Here is a 26291-nt window from a genome sequence, read left to right as displayed (position 1 = left end):
TTCCTGGAGTGGGTGAGGGCTGCTGTGGCTTCTCAGGAGTGTTCATGCCCAGAGTCAAGATGCCAGAAAAAAACAGCTCCGTGCATTTTCTGGCTGGTGAAGCTGGGAAGTCTTCAAGGGAGGCTCTGTGGGACTGCTGCTGGTGTTAGGTGAGGTGTGTAACAGCTCCAGGGACAGATGTGGTGGTGGGGACTGGCACAACAGGCTTATTGAGACTGGAAATGTGTGCTAAATTGAATGATACTGATTTTGCTTCTGGGCTATGCTTTCTAGGACTCACCAGAAAGGTGCTCTGGGCCTTCTTGTGGACACCTGCTCTATCCCTTGCCACTGCTCCCTGCCAGGATCTGCTTCCTGGACTGTAGCTAGGGGGCTATCTCTGACTTCCCTCTCTGCTCACAGGGCATCAGTAGGGTCATATGTGCAGGTAGAGAAGGGTCTCAAGGGGCTAGGTTGGGTGAATGTCACCTTGGACAGGGTGTTTGGAGCTGCCATAATATGAAGAGAAGAGTAATCTATGTCTGGCCTGATCCTTGAAAAGCAAAGTCCATCCAGACCCTGTGAGAAAAACAAGCATGCCCCCCCACCCCACAGTGGGGCACCTCGTACTCACAGAGTGATGGGAATTTTCTTCACTTCCTCTTTTGTTCCAAGGAGTGACATGGTGAAAGTTGGTTCTACTGGCTTCTCGATTTGGTTGATGAACTGGATCTTGAACTGGTAATGATAAACTAGTGAGAGGGGGGGGGGGTGTTAAGCAAGAAGTTTTAATTTTAAAAAATCTTATATTTCCTAAAATTTAAAAATGAAGAAAATTTTGGATGGATAGATTACAAATGTTGACAATGTTTTTTCCCCTGGTGGGACTGTGATTGCTTTTCATCTTCTTCTCTCTCCTTCTCTGTATATCCTAAATTTCTACACAGGACTTATATTGTGTTTACAGTGTATAAGGGCCAGGGGTGTAGTTCAGTGGTAGAGTGCTTGCCTAACATGCGTGAGACCCTGGGTTCAATCCCCAGCACCACAAAGCAAAAAAGATAAAAGATAAATATTGTCCAACAAAAAAGATTGCAGAATAAAGTATAGGAGTGTGATATTTGCCATTCTCATTGATTTCCGGATGCAAGTCTACTACAGTATTTCATGTCATTGGCCAGAGTTCCTCACAATGGCAAGAGGAAAGAAAACACACTGCTGTTTTACACTTTTGTGTCTGTCTGATGTTGGGGCAGAACCCAGCTAAGAAATGTAGGCCCTAATGACCATATCTGTGTGTTCTGGACACTTCTTGTCCATAAGCCAGGGGTTCAATGAGCATCCTTCCCAATGGAAACAAGAAGATTCTAATTCTAAAACCTGGGTCTCCACTTGTCTGTCTTACCAACTCGACTGTCTAGCATGTCCTTCTAGGTTGTTGAAAGAGGGTCATTTGTTTATTCTTCCTTGTCTAAATACAGTCTATCTTTTAATTAATAAAAGCAAATTGTTTGCTGGAAGGCAGGCACTGCTAAATACTAGCCCCTGCATCATCCCATGTGCTCATGAGGATAACCCTACATGTAGGTGTGCTATTATTGTCTGCATTTTGTGAATAAGAAAACTGGGGCTCAGAAAGAACGAAGTGGCTTGCTCAAGTCACATAGCAGGATCTGACCTCACAGCTGCCCTTAATCTATTGGAAGTCTCCAAGGGGCCTGGTTTAGCCTGCATCATCATACCAACCAGCTGTGGGGTTTCTTCCCTCCTTCCCTCCCTCCCCCTCTCTCCTGCCTGCCTTCCTTCAACCTCTCTCTGTCTCTCTCTCTCTCTCATTAAAGGATTGAACCCAGGGCACTCTACCACTGAGCTACATCCCCAACCCTTTCTATTTTTTAATTTGAGACAGGGACTCACAAGGTTGGTAGGCTAACCTTAAACCTCGGCTCCTCCTGCTTCAACCTCCCAAGTAGCTGGGATTATACGTGTGCTGCTGTAACTGGCTATGGGGCTGTTTTCTAGATCACACCATTTAGACTTGGCACAGTGGTTCCTTAGCTTGGAAAGCTGAGGTGGCAGGATCGTAAATTCAAGGCCCGTCTGGGCAATTTAGCTGGAGCTGTAGCCCAGTGGTAGAGCACCCCTGGGCTCAATCCCCGATACTGTGTGGATCCTACTTCATTCTCAAGTAGTTGATCACTGCTTGGCCTTTGTCTTACTGTCTCCATAAACTACTTGTCAGCGGTGTTCCAGCTGCAGGATGGCCACAGGCTTAGTATGACACATCAACTCTATCTGATTAGTGGTGACTGCCGGGGGCCCTAGTTTGAGATGGATTCTGAGACCACACCCACTCTTGGGAAGATGGATATCTGCCTGGGGCAAAGGATAGAAGATATACAGTGTGCTTGTGTGTATTTGCCTTTCCATTTCTAGATAAAGATCAACCCACCGATCCTAACGTGATGCCTTGAATATAGTAGGTGCTTAACAAACTTTTGGGGCGTGAACCAACTGTTTGCTTGGAGGTGATATATCAGGATGCGTACTAACTTCGAGCAAGATGGAAATCACTTCTGAGGATTTAGCAGCTGAGCTTCCAGCTCTATTTTAGATTCCTTTGGAAAGCTTAGATCATGGTAACCAGCCCTTCAACCATCCCTCCCTCATGTTCAGCATGTGGAATCACATCAGCTCGGAAGCCACACGACAAGCCTGGCAGTACCATCGCCAGCACGCTGGCTCAGTCTGGTGTGCAGATGTTTCTGCGCCTCTAGATGATTTACCCAATCTATCCGTGGGCATCGACCGTCTCCCATTTGGATTTTGTGGCAGATTTGCTCCTGCGCCTACAGATTCTATCTCTAGGTTTACTTATGGGGCTGTTTTTGAAGCACCAAATGTTTATGTTGTTAACAAGGACGGACCGCTAAGAGTTGATTTGTATGCCAGGGGTCCAGATGCTTGGGGAGAGCTAACCTGGGTAATGTCGGGCACTGAGCACGGAGCCCTGGATGAGTAAGTGCTCAAATTCTTGAGCCTACACAAACTAGCCTAATGACCTTAAGACATCACCAAAGGCTGTGGCAAGAAATAAGAAAGGTGCTGAGGGCCCAAGTGCCAGGAAGGGTCCCTGAACCCTGGGGAGGCCTTCATCCCAGAAGCCTCTGGGGAGGTCTTACAGCATTTGGGGAAGCCTGTAACAAGTGACCAGTGTAATAAGTTGAATTCAGGTAAACTCAAGGACCCCACAGACATGGATTTTCAATTCAGTCTAATGTACTAGTTGGAATTCTGGGTGCTCAGCTCAGTGCTATTTGGCTATTGGGGATGAATGAATGAAACTGTATAATTGGCAGTATGCATGATAATACCATGGGCTCTTATGCATGTATTTACTTTCTGTCATATGCTTTGCATCTATTATCTCATTTAACCCCCACAACAACTGATACTGTTACTATTTCATTTTAGAGAAGAGAATACTGAAGCACAGAGAGGTTAAGTGACTTTCTAAAGATCACACAGCTAGTTATAAGCAGCGTAACTGGGAGGTAAGCCCAGGCAGCCTAGTTCCAGAACTTGACCATTTAAATGTCTATACGCAGGACCAATAGTTTTATATCTCCTAAAGAAAAAGTTGAAATGTGAAAAGAGATGTAAATTTTCGGTTTTGTTTGTTTGTGATTTCCATAATCACACAGTGCTGGGGACTCGAACCTGGGCCTCCAGCATGAGAGGCAGGCACTCTACGAGGTGGGCTATATGGCCTGCAAGAGATGTAAATTTTAAAATGTCATACCAATTATTTATTTAAAAATATACCAGAAATGCCCTAAATATTCAGTCAAAGAGGAGTGGCTATGAAACTGATAATGACAATTCTTTTTTTTTTTTTTTTTTTTGAGATGGGATCCTGCTGTGTTGCCCAGGCCAGCTCCAAACTCCTGCGTTCAAGCTCTCCTCTTGCCTCAGCCTCCTAAGTAGCTGGAACGCAATACACCTGCCACCACACCACTAATAGTGACAATTTTGATAACCACATTTTAGTGTTTTACTATGTCACAGACAGAGCTAAATGCTTCACAGGATCATCTCACTTGCCTTTACATTTTATAAGATGCTTGCTTTGTCTTCCCTCCCATGTTATTTTACAAAGTTAGGCCACGAGCCTACTGTCATGTGGCTAGTAACTGGTGAGGCTGGGATCAGAAGTTAGTCTGCTGATTGAGTTCACATGCCCAGCGGTGTGATTACTCTTACGAAACCATTAAAAGATATTTTGGGTATGCTTTCAATGCTTATGAAAAAGAACAGAAAAGAACATCTCTCCCCCCACAAAAAAGCCCCACCAGGATATGAAATTGCATATCTAGTATGAGACCAACTCTACCAAACAATGCATAGAAGCAGGGATATTCACAAAAATATTAACAGCACTTAGCCCTGGAGAGGGCAGAGAGGTGATTTTCATTCTCTTCTTTATGCTTTTCTGCAAGATCCATATTTTCTACAAAAGCATAATATTTTAACTAGGAAAAGAAAGAACTTTTTAAAATATTTAAAAAGAAAACAAGAGACCTAGAAGCTGCTGTGTCTTGGCCTTGAAGGAGCTTACAGCCAAGGGACAGAGTCACTCATGGGACCCTGCCACATTCTGCCTTATCAGGGGAGACAGTCTTGGGGAGACGTCACTGCATCTCCACAAATGCCCAGCATTCCCAAGGCATCCAAGGAGTACTTAATGGGATCTTTGTGTGATGAACCACATAGGATGTATACTGCATCCCAGATCCTGATTGTAACTAGGAAGAGTGAAAAAGAGCTTCCGTTTGCTGAGATCCCACTATGCATCAGGTTACATACTCAGCATTTTACCTACCTTGTTTTTGGTCCTTATAGTAAAACTAATGGTAGCATGCTGGCCAGTCTGCATTTCCTACCTCTACCTAGACATCCACGCTTCACCCTTCTCTGCCCTGCTCTGAGCCCCAGGATGATGTGACCTTACTGGCTGTTTCTCTGGGCTCCCTTCCCAACTGGTTTCTGGTTGGGTTTGGTCACTGGGGAGGCACCAGTGGAGATTAGGACAGAGCAAAGAAGGGAGGGATCTCTCCTCTGCTCCCTCCTGTGTTAGGGGCTGACTGTGCAGCAGCTGCCCCAGGATTAGCAGCAGCCCCACCTCCACAGCATGGTCTCTCCAGGGACCAGTCCCTTCCCTGCTTCTTCCATCCTGCTGCTGGATTCAAGGTGCGGAAAGAGCCCTTGTTGATTTTCTTCATACCTTCCTGCCCTCTCCCACTTGCTCTTTCTGCTGACCCAGGGAAGTGAAGTGTTTTTTGCTGAGACTGACACCATGCTAATGATCCTGCTGAATTACGGACAAGGAAGTCATTTGGGGTGGAGCAGAATTTGAACCTCGGTATCTAATTCCAAAAGACCCTTCCATGTCTCCTGGGTGTTTGGGTCCTGCAAACTGAGCCTGCCCTTTCAAAGCTCGGCCCTGAAGAAAAGCTGCTGTCAAATCTGCCTCCAAAGAAGCTGCCAAGACAAAGTGCCTGCTCTGAGCCTTTGACATGCATCCTGGGTCAGCCCTGCAGCAGAGTCCACCCTCCTGTCTCCTGAATGTCTACCCTGAGTATGGATAAATGTTTCATGTCCCTGTACTGGGGATGTGCATTCGTCTTCCCCTTTTCTTAAACTGTGAGTAGGAGGAGATGGAATTCCCCGTCTGAGATGCTGTGGTTCTGGGGGAAGTTGCTTGTGTGAAACCTGGAAGTTGGGATCAGATGGTTACCAAGGCCCTGGCTTGTCACCTAGTGTGGGGCCCATGCAGGAGGTCTGAACCTGCAGTGGCGCGTAGACTCTGAGGAGCCTGGGTAAGTGTGTACCCCCAGAGCTCACAAAGGAATGATAGCCGCAGCACCTGTGTTTTCAGGGAAATTCCTGAACAGCTCCATATCTGCACAGCGAATCCGTGTCACTACTGTGCTGGGACAGTCACAGAAATCTTGAAATATAATCCATTTTTTTTTCAACATGAAAGGACCTTTCATACAGAGAGTTAGTTATTTGCTCTTATTTGGATTTGCATAAGTATTTTTCTTTTTAAAAAGGAAGTTACCATCCTCTACTGCTTCCCCACCTGACACCAAAAAACAACAACAAAAATGCAGTGATTTTCTTGCGAAGATTAAGGACAGAAGCGTGAATGGTTTTGCTCACTTTGCCTTATGACATGTTTAGTTTGGATGTTAAAAAATGATCTGGGGAAAACACTTCTGATCCTGTGGCTGCAGAGACACATACAACACAGGCCAAGTTCTCGCAGAAGAAATTATTTCCGGTCTTACAGATGAAGGCATGAAAGAGTCTGTTGACATGAATGAGATCAGGCGACTCCATCTGGAGCAGAGATGTGAGACCTCCAGAGATCCTCCTCACCAGGAAAAAACCTGGATCTAGTCCATGTGGACCCTGCCAGCCACACTTCATAAAGAAAAAAATTAAATTTCTTTTCACATGGCAGCTACTGTGAGCATCAGGTTGTGGAATTTATGAAAAGAGAATGTTTTGCTTCTTTTTTCTTTTTTTTCTCACAGAAAAAAAAAAAAAAAAAGATCTGAATCATTAGATGTTGGCTCTGGGAGATCTTATGCCTCTGGTCTCAGACATCAAAGAGGACGCGCCCCGCTCAGTGTATGGATTTTCTCTAGTGGAGATGGTAGGAATGAGCGCCCTCGTGTTTCCTGAAGCACCAAGGATTTGCTACTAGAATTGAAATGCTCTGACTTCCGGGAAGCTGATGATCAGGGGACTGAGGTCCAGGGCTGGTGCGGTCTGGAGTGTGGCTGCAGGAGGCAGGCATACGCAGGCGAACAAGATCAGGCGCCTGTGAAGGAGAGGCATGAGGACCTGGTAGGCATGTGCCTGCTCTGATGGCCACGTTAGGGCTTACAGCACTGCCCCATTTGCATAAATCCATGATGTCTCAGGACTGGATGCTTGCCCCTCCCGGCTGCTTCTTGAGGGATGATGATAAGAGTCCTCGACTGGGAGATGGAACTTGGGTTTGTTTGAGTCCTCTCTGCCACCTGCTGTCTTGTGGTCTGGTGCACACAGAGCTTCTCTGGAGCTCAATTTCCCCATCTGTGAAATGGGGTTGAAAAGCTCTCTCACAGGGTGGTGAGGATGTGACAAAAGGCTATGCAAAGGTGCCCACCTTCTAGAAGGTGTTCATCTGTGTCACCTACTTCCTCTCCAGGTTGTACTTTGGCTAGTCATCTCACCAACCAGCACGACAGAGTGCTCTCCTCAGCTGGAGGAGGCCCAGGGTGCTGGGAGAAAGTTCCGGCAAGGCGAACCCAGGGGAAGAACCCAGAGAGCCAGGAAGGAGTGTGGGAAGAGGCGGATTACACACTGGAACAACTGAGGAGTGTGAGGTCACTCAGCGAGCAGGCCTTGGTCCCCCACTTAGGAGGGAAAGGAGCAAGGGTGTGGAATCCAGGCCAGCTGCCATTAAATGGGGTGCTTACCATTCATAGATTGTGTGACCCTGGAAGGATGATCCAACCTTTCAGAATCCTAATGTATTCATGGGAAAATTTAGCACGCCCCCCATTTCTGTCTCTGTACCTTCCTCTTGGCCTCTCTCTCAGTTGCTGTGAGGATCGAATGATAACTGAGGTCATTCCTGCTGCACATCCAGTGCGGTGCCTGGGCAGAGTGCCCCCTCCACCCTGTTACCTCCTCCCACTGCTCTGAGAGTGGCATTAGTCCAGACACTTGCTAAACAGAGCTTACCCAATACAGATTAGTGCCCCTCCCCTGCTTCCAGACAGGCTCCCGAGCTGGTCAAGTTTCCTCCTGAGGGAGTGAGAATGGAAGTGGGCGATAAATTGCCTCGTTTCACTCGGAGACCGTTTCCCAGTTCTCTTGCGCTACCGCTGCACCCTAGAGGGTGTTTACCCGCACTCAGGCGGATGGTGGTAGAAAATAGATCCTTTGATGGTTTTGTGGAAACATCTTGGGAGCCAGGGGAATGCAGGCCAACTTAGTCATCCTGTGTGAAACTACAATCAGGAGGCGATGTTTATCTTGCCCAAACAGACCCTGCGCTAAAATAGATAGTACAATTAGATGTCCTTGGAAAATACAGATTGTGGTTTCTCTGCTTTGTAAAGGATCCACAAGTAGTCATCAACATGCGGGAGACGGCCAGGGGAACAAGTCTGGGGTCCAAGTAGGAGATGATTGTGGCCACGATGGGTGGAGAATGGTGTAGTTACGTGGCCCGGATTAGAGGCTTCGCGCTGGCACCGTGGAGAACTTTCTGAAAGGATGGAAATGTTTTCTGTGCTCTTGGACAGAGCAGCCACATATTTGAAAGGTGCCTTGTATGACTGAGGAGTCAAATTTTTGGTTTCCTTTAAAGTATTTAAATTTGTATTTAAATAGCCACATACAGTTAGTTAGTGGGTACCATACTTGACAACACAGCATGATACAGATTTCAGCACCCCATAAGCAACTGCTTCCAAATAGGCGTGTGTGGTAGGGTGTCGTTTCCAGCTCTCCCAGGGCAGCTTCATGTTACCACAGAAGTGCTGCTGCCCACTGGGGTGTGAAACTAGGCGGAGCAGATTAGGACTTTGCTCACTGGAAGGATAAATAGAACGGGGGATTCTGGGAGGAGCAGACAGGTGGGTGCAGAGCAGGCCCTGGGTCAGCACTGGAACCTCAGCAGGGAGTGACCTTGGTCCTCCTCTACAAGAAAGAGATCCTGAAAGAGTGCTAGTTGGGTCCTTACAACCTGACTCTCACCTTTTACTCTTCCTCCTCCTCCTCCTCCTCCTCCTCCTTCTTCTTCTTTTTTTTTTGGCATTGGGGATTGAATCCAGGGGTGCTATACATTGAAATACTTCCTGGTCCTTTTTAATTTTTAGTACTGGGGTTCGAACTCAGGAGCACTTAACCACTGAGCCACATCCCCAGCTATTTTTATTTTTTGTTTTGAGAGAGGGTCTCACTAAGTTGCTTAGGGCCTTGCTAAATTGCTGAGGCTGTCTTTGAACTTGCGATCCGCCTGCCTCAGCCTCCCAAGTTGCTGGGATTGCAGGAGTGCACCACCATGCTTGGCTTCCACTTCCTTTAAAAAAAATTTTTTTTTGTGGTTGTAGATAGACAGCATGCCTTTATTTTATTTGTTTATTTTTTTATGGTACTAAGGATCAAACCCAGTGCCTCACACGTTAGGCAAGCGCTCTGCCACTGAGCCCCAGCCCCAGCCCCCGACTCCTTCTTTTGATTTCTATCTCTCCTTTCTACTTCTAAGCCCTCAGGAGACATCCTCCACTTGGGTCAAGCCCCCATTCAGATAAAGTTTCCAGTTCATTCCATGAAGGTGAAAAATTGCCTCCTTTCTTTCTACTGCCCTGAAGCAGAAAGCATTCCCTTCCCCTCTCCTGCACAGATCAGGGACACGTTACTGAAGCAAAAATCGCTCAACTCATTGAAGGCCCACAGCCTAAATGCTGGCTTTGCCAAGGATTCACTCAGTGTTCCTGCGAATGATTTGCCCTGTCTGGGCCTGCATCTCTCCCTCTGTAAAATGGCTGCGATACTGACATTCCACGATGAAAGTAGATCCAGTGGAATGTGATTATGTGAGAGGCTTCATCATCCAGGTGGTGAGGTCACTGAGAACAGGAATGGGTTAACCCAAGGAGTTCCCAGTTGGCAGCCTGTAGTGGGGGAGGTCCCCAAAGCCAGAGGCCTTCCAAATTCCCTCACCTGCTTCTGGAAGCTGCCTCCTCCAACCCTAAGAATCAGACAGAGGAGAGCCTCTGACCCCTCAGGCCAACTGCTTCAGAGGCCTATCTGTTGCCCACAATGGATTCTGTAGTTCTGGACCTGCTTGGTTCAAATCAAGGAATTCTGGCTGGTAACCTAATTTCAGATAAACAGAGGAATCCTATGCCTAAAAAACAAGTCTCTCTTGAGAGTCTGAACTGGGAAGTGGAATGACAAAGGAGCACTCGACTGGGAATCAGGTGACTCTGTTCCAGGCTTCACAAGCTGTGTGGCTGTGGGCATTCCATCCACGTTATACCTTTCTCCTCTTTAAAATGGGGAAATACTTGGGTACTGTGATCCCAGGGACTCCGGAGGCCGAGGCAAGAAGACCACAAGTTCAAAGCCAGTCTTAGCAACTTAGCAAGGTCCTCAGTAACTTAGCAAGACCCTGTCTCTAAATAAAAAATGAAAAGGACTGGAGATGTAGCTCAATGGTAAAGTGTTCTGGGTTCTATCCTCAGAACCAAAATAAATAGATAAATAGAAAAAAAGTTAAAATAAATAAAGCGGGAAATAACCAGCCCTACTGGCTTTGCTACCTGCTCTGAGAGCCACAAGTATTCCAAGGTTGTGTGTACTGTTTGTATAAAACGCTGTGCAAGTGCCAAGTTCATGTCCCCTCCCTCACAGCATCTGCATAGTCATAAAGGAAGGAAGGGCACACCACCAAGTCCTCCAGGCCTCACTGTGGAGAGGGTGCTGTGAAACTGGAAGATGCAAAATCACTCCTGAACTGTTTTAAGGATTAGGCAGAAATGTTAATGGCAACAGATGGCTTGTTCCCTCCAGGAGGATTTAGGCTTCAAAGGAGTGTTTCTCTGCTGGCCTCGGCTCCAGCTCAGGCTCAGGAAGTGGCCACAGCCCTTTCTCCTTCAATCAGAGAGCAAGTCCTCCATTTCTGCCCAAGGTTAGGGATCTGGCTGGGAAACACTGGAAGCTGAATCATGTCCTGGGAAGATCACCATACGACAAGAATATCCTGTAAGAAGGTGGACTCAAACCTAAGGGGTGGAAATGAGGAGCTGAAAATGCAGCTGAGAACCCTGTTTCTTCACGGGGATCCTGAGTGGAAGTGGAAGAATTAGGTTCAGATCTGGGTTTGGAGACCCTCCAGGTCCTTGGACAATGAGAGAGAGCCATGTGGTCCAGGTGACCACTGGGAGCCTTCCACATCGAATGTTCCAGGGAACACAGAAAATGAAAGAAGAGATGCCAAACCAAGTATTGCTCCAGAAATTATCAAGGTTTCTCCTCCTGATCCTTGACAGCAAGGTGGTCATTCTTGGAAAAGGGGGAAGCCTGGTGCTGCTGCCGCCTGGAGTGTGTACAGTCGCAGCAACACTAGAGTGCAGAGCTGGTTAGACACAGAAAATGAAAAACCCCAAGATGGTGTGTCCTGGGAAAAGGGAGTGAGAAAGAAAGCCATACATTGATAACTTTCATCTCTTTCAAGATAAATCCTTTTCAGATGCTGGCCACTAGTGGGGAGAAAGTGTTTCAGCAAACCTAGAATGAGAGTCTCTAGGAAACATTCATCTCTTCCAAGATAAATCCTCTCCAGGTGCTGACCACCAGCCCCCAACCCCAAAACCCAAACTCCTGAGTGCCAAACTAACATGCTCACTAAATCACCTCTCAGTGTAACCTATATAAGCCCAAACTCCTCCTTTGGCCAGTGGCTCATTTTCCACCAGGAGAATGGGTCCATTGGAGGTGTAATCCCACTTCTGGATAAAAAGCTGAGATGATCCATAAAGTTTGCACCCTGCCTGGTCTTTTTGTGCTAACAGAGCTGAAGAAACCCAGGGAACAGTGTGGAAGGAGCTTCTGAGCCTTGCACACCAGGGACCCAGGATGCACTCACCTCTGAAGGGGGACTGGGCTCTGGTCACTAGGAAGAGTGTCTTGCTCTTGCTCTGTCGCTCCTGGCGGACATGGTAGCCCAGCTTATTGCAGCGGCCCTTCTTGCAGCTCAGGCACAGACCCTGGCTGAAGCTGTCCATGTCGCTGCACTGGTAGGCTGTGCTCTGCATGTGATCGTGCAGCAAGGAGTCGATGAAGAGGTGCACTGACCGCTCATGGGCACACTTTATGGTCTGGGCGATGGCTGGAACATAGGGCAAGTAGAACATTATCATCTCAATTATCTTTATTATCAATAAATCAACAGCAACCCCTCGTTAAAGCATCCATTGAGCATCCAACATTAAATAATGGAATTGTCTACTGAACCTCTAAGATCAGAGGCTGAACCCCAAGTGCTGAACCCCAAGTGCCTCTCAATTCAAAGGGTCATCTTGTTTCTCTGCCCACAGGAGATTACTGGTAGCACCCTGCAGCCGTAGGGGTGGGTTTGCTAAGGTTGGCCCCCTAACAACAGCAGGATGGAAGAACTGACAAACATTAAAGGAAGTAGATCCCTTTCGGTCATTTAGTGTCAGGGAAAAATCCTAGGCACACAGTAGGTGTTTTCATGTGTAACTCACATCACTAGGAAAAGTCAAATTAAGAAAGCAGAGTAGTGTGATTCATTTTAGAGATATTTCTCAAATGGTTAAAAATGCCTAAGCCCAAGCGTGGGGGCCTGGAGTGGGTTAGCTGGATCAGGTTGTACGGGCTCTCTCTCTCTCTCTCTCTCTCTCTCCCTCTCTCCCTCTCTCTCTCTCTCTCTCTCTCTCTCTCTCTCTCTCTCTCTCTCTCTTTGATTAAAACTTTATGGTGATACATAGTAGTAGGGTTCATTCTGACAAACTCAAATATGCATGGAAATCAATTCCAGTTCAAGATCCCCCCTTTTCCTTCCACCTTTTTCCTCCCATCCTCCCTCTTCCCTCCCTCTCCTCTCCTTTTCTCCTGCCTCTACTCTACTAGACTGCCTCTTCTGTTAATAAAGGTAGATCAGTGAGGCATTCCTGTGACTGAAGCCTCCCTTATAATGCCTGCCTCATGTCCCAAAGTGGCCACCTCATCCCTTGGGTCTGTGAAGCCAGCAGTGGCACTGGATTAAGAAGAATGCGCCATGGTAGGGCATTGTGATGCAGGCCTGTAAATGTTGTTGGGGGTCCATCTCAGAGCTACTTAGGAGGTTGAGGCAGGAGGATAATGGGTTTGAGGATAAGCATCAGCAACTTAGTGAAACCCCATCTCAAAAGAAAAAAAAAAGACATGTCCCAGTCACCAGGACTAAACAGGACTACCTCTCCCAAAGTCAACTTACTAGTTTTATCTTCCATGAATTTTTTTGAACATGAAAATAACAATCTTTATTCAGAAAAATAGTTACCAAAATCTCAATAAATCAACAGCAACCCCTCGTTAAAGCATCCATTGAGCATCCAACATTAAATAATGAAATTGTCTACTGAACCTCTAAGATCATAGGCTGAATTGACCTCAACAGGATTTATCTGCTTTTTTTGGGCTGTTAACTATCAGTCAGTCATAGGTTGGGAGGAATCTATTAAAAATTAAGAGGTTCTTCCATGAATTTTGACCTTAAAAAAAATACCACTGCAAATCTTAACCTACCTTGTAGTGAATTATTCTCAAACTATTCTCAAGGAATGTTAAGGAACCACCACAAGACATAAAGTACCTAATATGAAGGTAGAGCACAGGTGAATTTGCCACAAGCTGTTTCCCCAAGCATTTCAAGGCCGAACACCAAGACCCTTCATCTCAGCTTTGGGTCACCAATGGCTGCATTGGTTGAGCACCTACCAGGAGGCAGGTCGAGCTGCTGCCTTCCACTAATCCACTCCCTGCACCCTGGGGCTTCTGCTGTCAATGAGAATACTGAGCCTCAAAGACATTCACAGCTTGCTATAGTGGCGCACACCTGTAATCCCAGCTTCTCAGGAGGCTGAGGCAGGAAGATAGCCAAGTTCTAGGCCAGCTGGGGCAACTTAGTGAGACGCTGTCTCAAAATAAAATTAAAAGGCCTGGGGAGGTAGCTCAGTGGTAGAGCACTTGCCTAGTAAGTGCGAGGCCCTGGATTCAATCCCCAGCACCAGGGGAGGTGTGTTGGGGGGAAGGCATTCATTAACTCATGAAGCTCACCCAGCCAGGAGGTAGTGAGGGTGGGGAAGACAATTATCAGGTTATACTCTGTTCAGGAGTGGCTGGGAGAACTGCCCTGGAATGGGAACACTTTCGAACCTAGGGGTGAAGAAAACTGAGTCCCCCTTCAAAGTCCTGCAAGCTGTGTACATATGCTTGCTTGTATCATTTTGAAGTTTAGCACAAAAGAGCAAATGGCAGTGATTGGCCAGAGACGTGTTTACCAGGCAAGTAGTTACTACACAGTAGCCTGTGGTCTGTTTTGAGCTCAGAGAGGGTGGCAATGTGGGAGGAGGGTTGGGCCATCAGCAGGAACTACTGGTGGGTGGTGACCAGGGAGACGGAAGCAATGATAAGGGGAAGTTCCCAAAAGGCTCTCTGAGGCATGGGCGGGTGGAAGGCTGGGAGTTCAGCCAAGGACATGATGTGGAGTGTGAAGGTCATGCTGGTATGTGAGAGGCCAGGGTGGTGATGTAATCCTGAGAGCGGGGCATTCAGCTCAGTTTTGGATGACTGGGGTGGGTGGAAGGTGGGGGGCTCCAGTTGGCTTGGAATGAGTCGGCATGTTTTAATCAGGATGTTTTGTAGTAAGGAGAAATGTGGAATGCCTGTGGAAGGCGTGGTCCCTGCTCAGTGTTGTGCTCTGATCCTGTGCATGTTATCCATGTGCACGTTAATGTTTGGGTTTTGGGATCTGAGACAGAAGTGGGATGACAACCCAGATAAAGCCAGATAAATTCAGTTTCTGCACTGAGGTGAAGGGTGTAACAGAACAGATTTGCAACTGGATTTCACACTGGAAGAATCTCAGCACTGTCCTTGGGATCCACTGATCAAGGTGGGTGAAGAGTTATTCTCACTCTTGTGTGACCAAGGATCAGAATGCCAAGACCTATTAAAATAGAGCCTCCTGTGGAAGTCCCCAGAGTGAGGAAACTTCCTGAGAAGAAGGAATATCCAGCAGCATCAGGACTCAACTTTCAGAAGGGCTGGTACCCCTGAAAAGGCTTTGCTGGGGCATACTGGGCAGGGGTAAGAGGTTGGGCTTCCCTGATGGTGTCCCTCTGCTCATCCTCAGGGACCATCAGTCCTTACCCACTCCCACAGGTCTTCTTTCTGATTAGACTTGGTGATCATAAACCCTGGCCCCAACCCTGGCTGAGCTCTGCCCCGAATCCCACAGGGTTGGTAGATGTCCTTGGGTTCCAGAGGCCCCTGGGGGCGTGGGAAGCAGGTCAGTGCTCTCGGCCTCTTTCTCACCATTTAAGCCATGCTGTGCAATGTGTTTGTAGAGTTCTATGAAGTGGCAGCCGGGCTGGAAGGAGCCTCCATTGGGGTAGAAGTCATAGTGTGCCACGGGCTGTTTGATGCCCACGCTCAGGCCCATGTGCTCCCGGGTAAAGGTGTGAATGGCGTCCACGAAATTGGCGTCATCTGGAGAAAGGCGGTCACTGGGGGACGTTCCTTCAAACAAAGGGCCCGCAGCATCCAGCCCTGAGGGGAAAGCAAGGGTAAGGTCAGGAGGAGAAATGTACTTTTTATTTGTTTGATATTATACATTTATGAGCTGGCAGGAAGAAGAGAAACCCAGGGTATAATCTTTCTCCAGAAAATTTTACCATAACCTTTCTGCAATAAAACCACAGTAATTCACGGTGCTGAAAATTAGACAGGCTGGGCATTACCTGGTGGGGAAGAGGTTTGCGGAGACTATCCAATAGTAGAGATAAGGTTATGAGGGAATGCTTGATTTATTTAAGCAAATCAATCTTGAGTACCTCTCAAGCTACTTTCAAGCGCATTTGTTTGCTTTAAAAAAACCTATGTGCTCATTACATATAGTTTGAACCTACCCATCAAAGAAAGAATTTATTTGCTGGATGTTGTCAATAATTTCCTAAACAAGCTGGCTTTTCTCCTACACTAATGTCATCTCACTGGAATGTCCAGACAGCCTTAGGACATCACTGTTCCAGGGTGAAAATGTTCTGAGCAAATGGCTGCACGAAGCTCTGGTCCACAAGTGACAGATGTTTTGCGTGAGACGAGCAGCAGCTCTTGGATGGCTGACTGGAGAGTGTCCATGCATTCAAGTGTTTTTCCAGCTTTCTTTCCGCTGCCTTCTCTGGAGACCTTTGATATCCCCCATCAGCCCTGGCTTCTATCCTTTACTAGGGGGAAGGCACTGATACTGGGCTCTGAGAACACCTGCTCTCCAGCATCACCCACAGACTCCCTTTTTTTCTGCAGCTGACTGTAAGATGACAGCAGTGCAGTGAGCTCTCGGGCTGCCTCTGGTCAGGCAGGCCTGGCTAATCATGCCGGATGTGACCCCAACACCATCCAGAATGGAGAGGGCTGGGGGCTCAGGCCTGAGGCCACCTTGCTGAATTCTAACTCAGCCTTCTGGTCCTGCTTCCACAGTCAGGGCCAGGCCTCCCATTACCAACACGATGGAGAAAAAGAGGAAAAGGATGAGCAGATAAGTTCTCATAATGACATGTATTCAGTTTCAATTTCTGACATTTATTCTTTTTCATGTTAAAATAGTTTTTATGAAGGAGTGGTAATTGTAGAAAAGTAGTTGTTTTAAAACTATTGTTACTTGATAAAAGAAAGTCACAATGTCCCTGTTTTTCATCTTAAATTGTTTGTTTTAGCCTGCTGGGTCTTGATGGCTGAGTAGGAGTTAGGTAGGCAGGATAGGCCTGGTTGGATGAGTCGTGGGCACAGAGAACACCATATGCAGAGTTCAGAGGCACAAAGAGGTCACCAAGTGTTTGTAGAGAAAAATCCAGGGTTATGGACGCCTAGAGTTCCAGAAAGGAGATGGCAGGAGGAGAAGCTGGAGGGCTCTGGGGACATGACACTAAGGACCTGGCTCGTGCCTCCTGGATTTCTCTGTAGGTGTCAGTGGGTTGCAGTGACTTTGCTGGGGAACAATCTGGCCAAGTGTGTGCTTTTTGGAATCCAGGCAGTGTGAGTGGCAGGGTGAGGTCAATGTCAGGGATGACTGTACACATGCAGCTCTTCCTGAGCAGTAGGGCCATTTATGAGTGGTGTGGAGTTTGGGGTGAGATATTTGGTACAGACTCCCTCCTTCAACTCCAGTGGGGTCCAGAGTAAGGCCCATGTATTTCACAAGTTTGCAGAAACTGAGGCACTAATGTAGCTGGTATGTTCCAGCAAATTAAGCTGTATTTGTCATTCCCTAACTTGTCTGCATTGGACTTCTTAAACTATAGATTAAAAAATAAGCCTGTCTTGCTGCAAAAGTATACTGAAAGTCCTGTTTCTAGTCCTATTTGGCACATCTATGAGACGCATTCATTCGAGGAAAGGTAATAGGAATGGAGGTTGTAATTTGCTCTGAATTCTCTCTTGGAATAGCAATTCATGACAGTGGTCATGTCTGAGAGAGCATTATGAGTCCTCCCATGAACTGGAACCTGTCAGAGAAGAAGTCGGGTGTTTTGATGATGAGACTGTGGAGAAGCAGGGACTATGGCGAGTGAGTCATGAGGAATGGTTACCTGTAATTCTTCCAATCTTGTGCCTTCCACCAATGTAGCTGCCTGCAAATCCTGAGACGTGAGCACCCAGGCTGTACCCAATTAGGTGAACATTACTTCGAGAAAGCTGAACAGATTCCTGGAAGACAGCAGCAAGATCCTTGCAAGAGGCAAAGCTTTGCCTACCTGGGTGGGTCCATCTTGCTCTGAGAACCTACCCTGTGCTTTGTATCTGCTCACAAATGAGGAGGTCCAACTGAAGCTGGTTTCTCACCTCAAGACCTCTGTCCTCTTTTCTGGTCAGGTGCCTGGGACTCTGCATGTGGCTGGTGCCTCCCACCTGCCTGTCTTTACTTGGCCATTAATGCTCTACAGAAGTGACTGCACTCATCTGGGTGGGGACTGATGGTTTCCAGGGTGCATTTAAATCCCTTAACACCTCCAAAAGGGTGAGCGTAAAAGGGGTAGTGGGTGGAGAGTGGGGAGATAAAGTCTCTACAGAATAGGGAATCAAGTGGGGCATCAGAGGGAGGCGTGGGGTCTGGCCTTAGTCCTGTGAGCTTAGCACTCAGGATCTCCACCTGGGTTGCTGTTGGAGACCAGCTTCAGGAGGGTGGGGCTTACCTCTAGCCACCGGATAAGAGCAGCGACCTCCTGGCCCACGATTCGGGTGTTGCGCACTGCGATGGCGTAGTGGCGGTGAGCCAGGGTGATCCAGTCTGCCACCCCCACATTCACCGGCTGGGCTGGCCGGGACTTGAGTGCGGCCGCCATCTGCCAGATCCAGCTTTCCAGCATGCCGTCCACCTGAGTGGCCCACAGATGGTTAAACTCGCTTGAGGACCGAGGGAGGGCCGTGCTAGGACCCCTTCTCCTCGCTTCCCCCCTTCCTTCTCCAGCTCTTGTATAATGCTAGATCCCTTTTTAAAAAAAGCATTTACCTTTTTGTTGTAGATGGACACAATATCTTTTTTAATTTGTGTATTTATTTTTATGTGGTGCTGAGAATCCAACATAGTGCTGCACATGTGCTAGGCAAGTGCTCCACCAATGAGCCACAACTCCAGCCCTGGATTACTTTTTCCAAGAGAGAGGTCTAGACACAGGGCTTCTCAGCCTGGGTGCCAGAGCGGTCTCTGTTGTGGGGACTATCCTGTATGTTGGTTAGTAGCATCCCTGGTCCACCCACTACAATGCCAGCAGCATCTTCTACCCCAGGTTTTACAAACCAAAAACATCTCCAGACTTTGCCAGATATTCCCCACCTGAGAAACACTGTCTGAACTTTCCCTTTTGGGCTTTCTGAATCCTTGAACAATGGAAAAGTCTGTATAAATCAGGTCCCAAAATCTGACCTGTCCTTTGAGGTCAGTTCCAGATCACCCCCACTTGCAGGCTGCTTTAGTGCACCTCTGAATCCCCAGTTGGCTCTACCCTGCTGGCAGCCTTCTGCTGGCTTTGATGGGACTAGCAGGGGCATAGAGAATTGTCCTGTGTATGCACCTTGTTCAGGCACCAGTCTGCAGGGTGCTCCGAAAGCATTCACGGAGCAAGGCATTTGCATTTTGTCTTGAAGGATAACCAGATTTCAGTGGGAGGGAAGAGGTGTGCCAGTGAGTGTGGTAGCAGCTGGGGTAAGGGTGTTCCAGGCAGAAGAAACATCACAGAATCATGAAAGGGCAGTGTGGTATGTCTAGGGGTGGGAGAAGATCTGGGTGAGTTGAAGGCCAGACTGCAGGAGGTGAAGTTGGAGGGCTCTGCTGTGGCCTTGCATGTCCTTCGGGGAGAAGATGCAGTTATTTATTTATTTATATTTATATTGGGGATTGAACCCAGGTGTGCTTTACCACTGAGCTATAGCCTCAGCCCTTTTTATTTTGAGACCGGGTTTGTCTAAATTGCTTAGGCCTTCATTAAGTTGCTAAGGCTGACCTTGAACTTGTGATTTTCCCATCTCAGTCTCCTGAGTTCCTGGGATTACAGGAGTGTGCCATGACATCCAGCAAGATGCAGTCATTTATAATAAACGTTTACCAAGTACCTTCGATGTGCATGTATTGTCCTGCTCCAAATCCAGGTTTTCCCACTTAACTAACTGAATGAGCTCAGGCAAGTTATTTAATACCTCTGTGTCTCTGTTTCCTCATCTGGAACGTGGGGATAATAATGCCCTTTTTCCAGAATGGTTGGGAAGCACTTGGAACACTGCCTGGAATATAGTACAGATTCATTAAATGTCCATTATTGTGGCAGTTGTTGCTTTTAATGTTAGAATTAGTAGCAGTAGCTGTATTCCAGGCTGAATAGGATTTTGAGAATGAAGGACACATTTTGGTAAGGGGAACCTGCTATCTTCATGTTGCATTTGTAAATAAGACTCACTCATTTGGTCATTAAGTCAGTTAACAAATATTTTGGAGCACTTACTATGTAATAGGTATTGTCCCACTGTGGTCAATTACACAAGAATAGGACAGAATCTTTTCAGCAAGGACAGAGAAACACTGGCAGACAATGACAAAGCCCAGCAGCAGGGCAGAGCTGGAAGGTGCTCAGGAGGGTGTGGGAACTCTGGGGAAGGGCTGGGCTGGAGGTGGTGAAGACCTGCAGGAAGACCTGTTTGCAACTGTGTCCTGCAGGAAAAGTGGGAATTAATCAGGAGAAGGGGAGGAGAAAGGATGCTCTAAGTAGAAGGTACAGCTCAAACAAGGCCGAGCAGGAAACTATAAGCAGTGAGTGTGGCTGGACCCTGCCATGGAAGGCAGGGAGGTGAGGGGGGACAGGGAGAGATGGGGGGCAGATCAGGGAGGTAAGGGGCAGGCAGGGGCAAGGGTGGGCTGGAGGAGAGAGGAAGGGGATAGACGAGTCTGTTTGTCCTTCAGGAAGGGCTAGATGAGGGTTTTAAGGGCATTTTTTCAACAAAATGGCATAAACAGTTTTCCAAGTTGTGGAAGAGATACCAGAATGTCTAGGGGCTTCGATGTGTGAGCTGAACTTCAAATCACTGGTGGGCTGGTGGCAGGGGGGCAGGTGCCCCCCAGGGTTTGACTTTACTCTGCCCATGATATCCTTTCTCTCCTTTATAGTAATGGGATTTTTAGCATCACCTAAAAGCTACACTTTCTATTTTTTTCTTTTTGTTGCTGGGAATTGAACCCAGGGGTGCTTTACCATTGATCTCACTAAATTGCTTAAGGCCTCAATAAAAATGCTGAGGCTGACCTTGAACTTGCAATCCTCTTGCCTCAGCCTCCTGAGTTGCTAGGATTACAGGCATGCATAGTTATGCCTGGCAGGCTACACTTTCTCCAAGAGGCTGCACTTCTTAGTCACATTTCCACCCAGGTATGGCCAAGTGGTTAGAATTGGAAGCATTGCACAGGTGCTTCTGGGAGGCAAATTTAAAAAAAAAAAAAAAAAAAAAAAAAAAAAAAAAAACCTCTTTAGTACCAAAACCACTGAATTGTTAACTTCAAACAGATGATTTATGTGCCATGTGAATTATATTTCAATAGAGCTATTTTTTAAAAAACGTTGCTTCTTGAGCCTGTGTATATCCTTTTCTATATGGCTGCCTGGAATCAAGATGTGATGGCTAGTGTTCCTGGTGACATCTGCTCCTCTGCCAGCCCTGGGGTCACCCATAGGCTGCTGAGAGCACAGACTGCTAGTTTGGACCATGAAAGCAAGGGCCACATTCTGAGCTGGCAGAGCAGTGAGCCAGAAGGGCCTGGAACCTTGAGGAGTTCATTGACCAAAGCTGTCTAGCCAGTTTTGAATTGCATCTCTCTGGATCATTGTGTGAAAAGGACACAAACTCCTGTTTTATTTGAATCACTACTAATTTGGGTCTGTTGTTTGTTGCCCTTATGGCATTACATTTCATCCGGAGTTGCTTCCTGCCTTTCCTGGTGAAGATGCAGATTCAGGCAGGACCTTCCACCTGCACACCTGCATGGGCTGCAGTCCCTTCAGGGCCCTAATGAGCCGCGTGACTCCTTTGAGTGACATTTTATCTGAAACATGGAGATAATTATATTTTCCTGTCTTGTTCACTCATGGAATTGAGATAACCAGTGAGATAAAGAGTAGGGAAGCCCTTGGAAAACTAGCACGTTCTTTACAAACACTACATTGTTATCATCAGAGCCCTATCTTTTTATTAAAAATTGAACATACTAGGAAGAAAAAAGCCAACGAGAAAGCAAAGAGAAAAAGGCACGTCCGCGTTTCCTACCGACCACCCGTGGATTATCATCACCAAAGGCAGCGAGGAGTTGAAGCCGCACTCCCGCAGCGTGTCTGGGTGATTGAGCCGGATCTGACAGCGCTTGTTGGTTTCATCTTTGAAGAGCAGGAATCTGGTCTCTGTCTCCTGCAACGATTTCTTTGTTTCTACAGCTCGAGATCTTCTCCCAATCAGCTCTGGAATATAAAATTGGGGACTGTGCTCAGCCTGGCTTCTGTTCCACCTCTGCCAGCCTTGGGGTCACCCACAGGCTGCTAAGAGCACAGCTCGGAGAGGTTACTGTTAGGTGCCAGAGATCAGAAGGAGCTGCAGGTTTGGGGAACCCAACAGAGCCTTTGCAGCCCAATAGCCAGGTGATGGAGGTTGATCTATAAGGATCCAACACAGGGGCTGGAGGGGGTCAGATCCTTTAATCCTCCAACCTGCCATCCCAGTGACCAGTCAGTCAGTCAGGAGTAGAGGAACAGCTCTGGGGGATGGGGCTTGTAGATGAGGCATTGGGACCCAGGTTTGAAGAGGACGAGCCCCTCCCCAAATCTCACTGCCCAGAACTAGTAGAGTTAGCATGGGATTGCAGGTCTGTCTCCCAATGCTAGGAAGAGTGGCGAGATCATCTTAATTAGATGACTCTGGGTATTACCTCACATGTTTTCATTGCAGACACATCATATCACATAAGCCTGGCATAGACGAGCCTGGCTGGGGCGGGGGTGAGGAGCATCACCGAGGAGGTGGTAGATTGGTAGAGGAGATGGCATTCAGGGAGGACTTTTCAGGGCGCAGAGCTGATCCTGCCTTGAAGGGTGATAGAGGCATTGTGTGTGTTTGAGGAAGAGCAGTGGGCTTTCTGAGCAGAGGGAACAGCAAGAGGAAAGGCTCAGAAGTGTGAAAATCTGTGGCCCTAAGAAGGCGGGAAGCCGGCGGGCAGGGTAGCATGCAGACCTAGAGGGCTGGGGTGCCTCCGATCTCTGCTCTAGATGACAGGGAAGTGCCATGTTTCCATGGAGTGGCACATAAATGGGTGACATCTTCCTGCCAAGATCAGGCCCAGAACTAGAGGAGAAAGCTCTCACCCTGTCTTCTGGTAGGGGGTGGGCTCCCCTGTGGCTGAGGGGCGGACATGTAGCCATGCTGACATTTTTAGTCAGTGACTTAATTCAGTCCAATTACTAAGGACCCTGATCATTCTTTCTGAGCATAAAATCATGCAGGCTACTCAAATAATAAGTCTTGGGCTTTTGGTTTCAGGGGACAGCAGGGCCAAGAGATGATGAACCTACAAAGTGCAAGGGGAGGTATTAATGAAACCAATTTTCCTACCCAAAGGTTATTAATTCCAAAGGTTATTAATTCCCAGCAAAGGGCAATGATTTTTCACTATGATGACAGAATGAAATGCATCATATTTTATTTAAAGAGATGTGAGCGAGAATCTGAATTAACTATTCTGAGAGAATGAAAGAAAATGTCTGTGGCCCAGCTGGGCTTCTCCAAGCTTATTCACGGCCTGGCTTGTCCTCAACCCCTGAAAGCCAGCTTCTAGGTCTACTCCCCTTCCCTTTGGATGCCTGAGACAAAAGCCCAAGTGTCACCTTGATATCTCTGCCAGCTTCCCAATCAGTCCAAAGCCTGGTGTTCCTAAAAATCCCTAGAATCTAGTGCCTTCATTTCCACACAAAGTCCTTTGCTTGGGTTATTGAAACACCCTACTCACTGGTCTCTCCCTCTTTGGATCTCTCCATCTTCCCTCATGCAGATTCTTCATATTTCTTTCTAGAATAGAAAGGACTGTATCCTTCAGTGACTGTAAGTTTCATGGTATTGCAGCCAAGGCCATCATCTGAATGACTGTCCCTCACTCCCAACTCTTCCTCTCTCTTTGCTGCCAACAGTTCCCCCCGTGCTGTTTCACACCCTCGTACCTGGCACTCTCGCTTCCCCCACCTTTGTTTCTCCGCCTGGAACTCTGGTCCATCCATTAAAACAGAGCTGAAGCATCATACCCTCCAAGAACCCAGAGATAATTTTTCCCTCTTGCTGCCAGTACTCTACTGTGTGCCTGGTTCTAATGTACTTGCCGTGCAGGCTGCTTATTTCTTTGTTTATTTAGAAACAAAGTCTCACCAAGTTGCTGCTGCTGGCTTCGAACTTTCAATCCTCCTGCCTCAGCTTCTGGAGTTGCTTGGATTACAGGTGTGCACCACTTGGCCTAGCTCTGGGCTGGTTTGCTTAAGTTTGAGTTTCCTTCACCTAGGTAGGAACTCATGGGAAGCAGCCCTGAACACATGGTAGATGTTCAACCCTCAATGGATGAGTGATGTGGTATTTTATGGGATTCAGGTCTCAGATCAAAGGCTCACATTCAGTACATTGGATCTACTGTAACTAAGTTTCTTTTTTCAGTTATGGAAAAATGACTCCTTCATTTCATGGCAGCTTTTTTGAATGCTAAGAGGACCATATGAAAATAAATTGGGGATAAAAATAGTACCTAACTCATGGGGTTGTTATGAGGATTAAATAAGATATTTGTAAAGAGCTCAGAACAATGCCTGGCACATAATTAGCACCTGTGTAAAGGTGTGTTGTGAAAACACATGCTGATTGGAGCACCCAGCATCTTGCATTTTTGATCTGTGAAATCCTTCCTTTCTGTGAAAATTTACCCTGGGGCCCCTCACAGGACAAATTCTGTCTTATGTGTATTTACTCTGGATTTAGCTGTGAGAACAAGCTCTGAAAGGTCTCAAGGCTGTTCAAAGAGACAATGGAAAGAATTGTCAGTTGGAAAGGCCACAGACAACTCGGCAGAGCAGGGCCCTTCCTGGGGCCTTTGGCTTTCTTGAATGTGTGTGAGGAAGCTGCACATACAATGTGTTTAAGTATGTGCTCATTGGCTCATTCATTTCCTCAATAAACACTATTAGGTATCCATTAGGCCCAGGCCCTGGCATTGTACTGGCTGGAGGCCAAGGGGCGTGACCTCTGTCTTCAGGAGTCCCCAGCCCTGTGGGTGAGGCAGGCATGAAACTCAGCCATTGACCACTGCCGCAGAGGGGGATGGCCCTGAGCAGGGCTTTAAGGAGACACCTGGAGACCAGGAGGCACCTGTCAAATCTAGAAGGATGAAAGATTCTTTAGGAGCTCATATCCATGAAAAATTTTTGAAGAAATTGGGGCTCTGGGGCCAAAAAAATTAAGATTTGGTGGACATCAGAGTTGGAGGGCTGTTGTGAAGAAGAGGACAAGAATAATTCCCAGCAACTCCAGGAGTGAGAAGGAGAATGGACGGGTGGGAATGGTATGGAAGAAAAAAATTTGACTGTAAGTAGTTCACGAACATTCATAGTTGAAGAAACTGAAAAATAAGAGAAAATAAGGGCAGTAAAACAACAAAGACAGAAATGATATTAATGCTGTGAATGAAACTGTGTTATCCTACAAGGCTGCTGAAGATGGGCCACGGATATTGTTCTGGGCTTCCTATTGGCCAAAGATGCACACATATCCACGCTGGTTTTCGGCATGGTTTAAGCTAGCATACATCGAGCGCTTTCTCTGTGCCAGGCGCTTTTCTGATGAAGAGGAAAACTGGAGCAGTTACAGGATTTCTGATGTCCAGGACCTCCCACTTTCTTGGCCCTGAAACCTGGGATGGTATCCCTAAGGCGCTTTTCAAAGAGGACCCTGCATGAGGCAGTGGCCACTATTTTGAGCACCATTTCTACAAAATGTACAGTAGTGAGGTTGATGTGGTTGACTCAGAGAGCCTAGCAAGCCTCAATGGGAGCAGCAGCCACAGTAAAAATGCATTTCAGTCACCGTAAGTCTCAGAGGGACTCTTTGCTAGCTCAGAAGGAAGCAGCCCCAGGCTGGGCAGAAGGGGTGGTGACCTGGAGCCCAAGTGTCTCATCTTCCACAGGAGCAGAACCCGAGTGTTCCCTTCTTGGAACTCACAGAGCACTTGCACATCTTCAGCTAAGTACCCAGGCCCACACCCAGGCCTTTATTGAGGTCTCTTCCCTAAGCCTTCGCCCTTTATCCGGCCAGCTCTGGGCCTGGCTTCTCCACCTGAGGATCCTTAGCATGCTGCAAACTCAGCAAGCCGACCAATTTATGCTCCTTCCTCCCAACCCATTCTTCCTCCTTTCTTCTTATGTTCCCTATTGTGGTTCATAAAACCATCATCTATCCATGCTGTCACTCAAGCAAGAAAGCTCAGAGGAGTTTCTGTCATCTCTCCCCCGTCCAGTGGGTCACAACTACTGAGGACTCTACCTCACAATGATCTTCTCCACCCGCTGACCTGGCCTGGTCTAAAAATTTATCCTTTTTTTTTTTTTTTTTCCTAAAAAAATTGTGGTGTTGCAATAGACTCTCGACTGTTCTACAATTAATTTTTCTCTTTGTATAATTAAAACATTTATTGTATATTATAAATATCTAAGTGCTGAAATGAATAAATATCTGTATTTGTTAGACAGAACCCAAGTAATTTTTGGGACTTTTCATTCTGTCTTTTTATGGAGGTATTGTTCCAGAGGTATTTATCTGGAGAGTCTAAAACTGAGATCATTGTATATGAATGCATTTAATCCCTCTTTACCTATAATGATAATTTTCTTAGAGCACCCAAA

General features: G+C 47.1%; 1 protein-coding gene across 2 annotated transcripts in view; it reads right to left on the bottom strand.

Moving 5' to 3' along the window:
- Nucleotides 1-26291, bottom strand: part of LIPC (lipase C, hepatic type) — a 131288-nt gene that overhangs the window by 5781 nt on the left and 99216 nt on the right. The window contains exons 2-7 of one of the 2 annotated variants that reach the window (XM_079125922.1): nucleotides 21643-21830; nucleotides 18030-18212; nucleotides 17427-17544; nucleotides 15154-15387; nucleotides 11699-11941; nucleotides 614-731 (exon numbers count right to left, since the gene is read on the bottom strand). In XM_079125922.1, the coding sequence (XP_078982048.1) occupies nucleotides 614-731; nucleotides 11699-11941; nucleotides 15154-15387; nucleotides 17427-17544; nucleotides 18030-18212; nucleotides 21643-21830 (1084 nt within the window). The remainder of the gene's footprint in view (nucleotides 1-613; nucleotides 732-11698; nucleotides 11942-15153; nucleotides 15388-17426; nucleotides 17545-18029; nucleotides 18213-21642; nucleotides 21831-26291) is intronic. The other variant, XM_079125923.1, reaches the window with a different exon arrangement.

The sequence above is a fragment of the Sciurus vulgaris genome (assembly GCF_902686455.1).
Source record: "Sciurus vulgaris genome assembly, chromosome: 2".
NCBI lineage: Eukaryota > Metazoa > Chordata > Mammalia > Rodentia > Sciuridae > Sciurus > Sciurus vulgaris.
The sequence above is the reverse complement of the archived record's forward strand: the minus strand, read 5'-3'. Positions and strand labels throughout refer to the sequence as shown.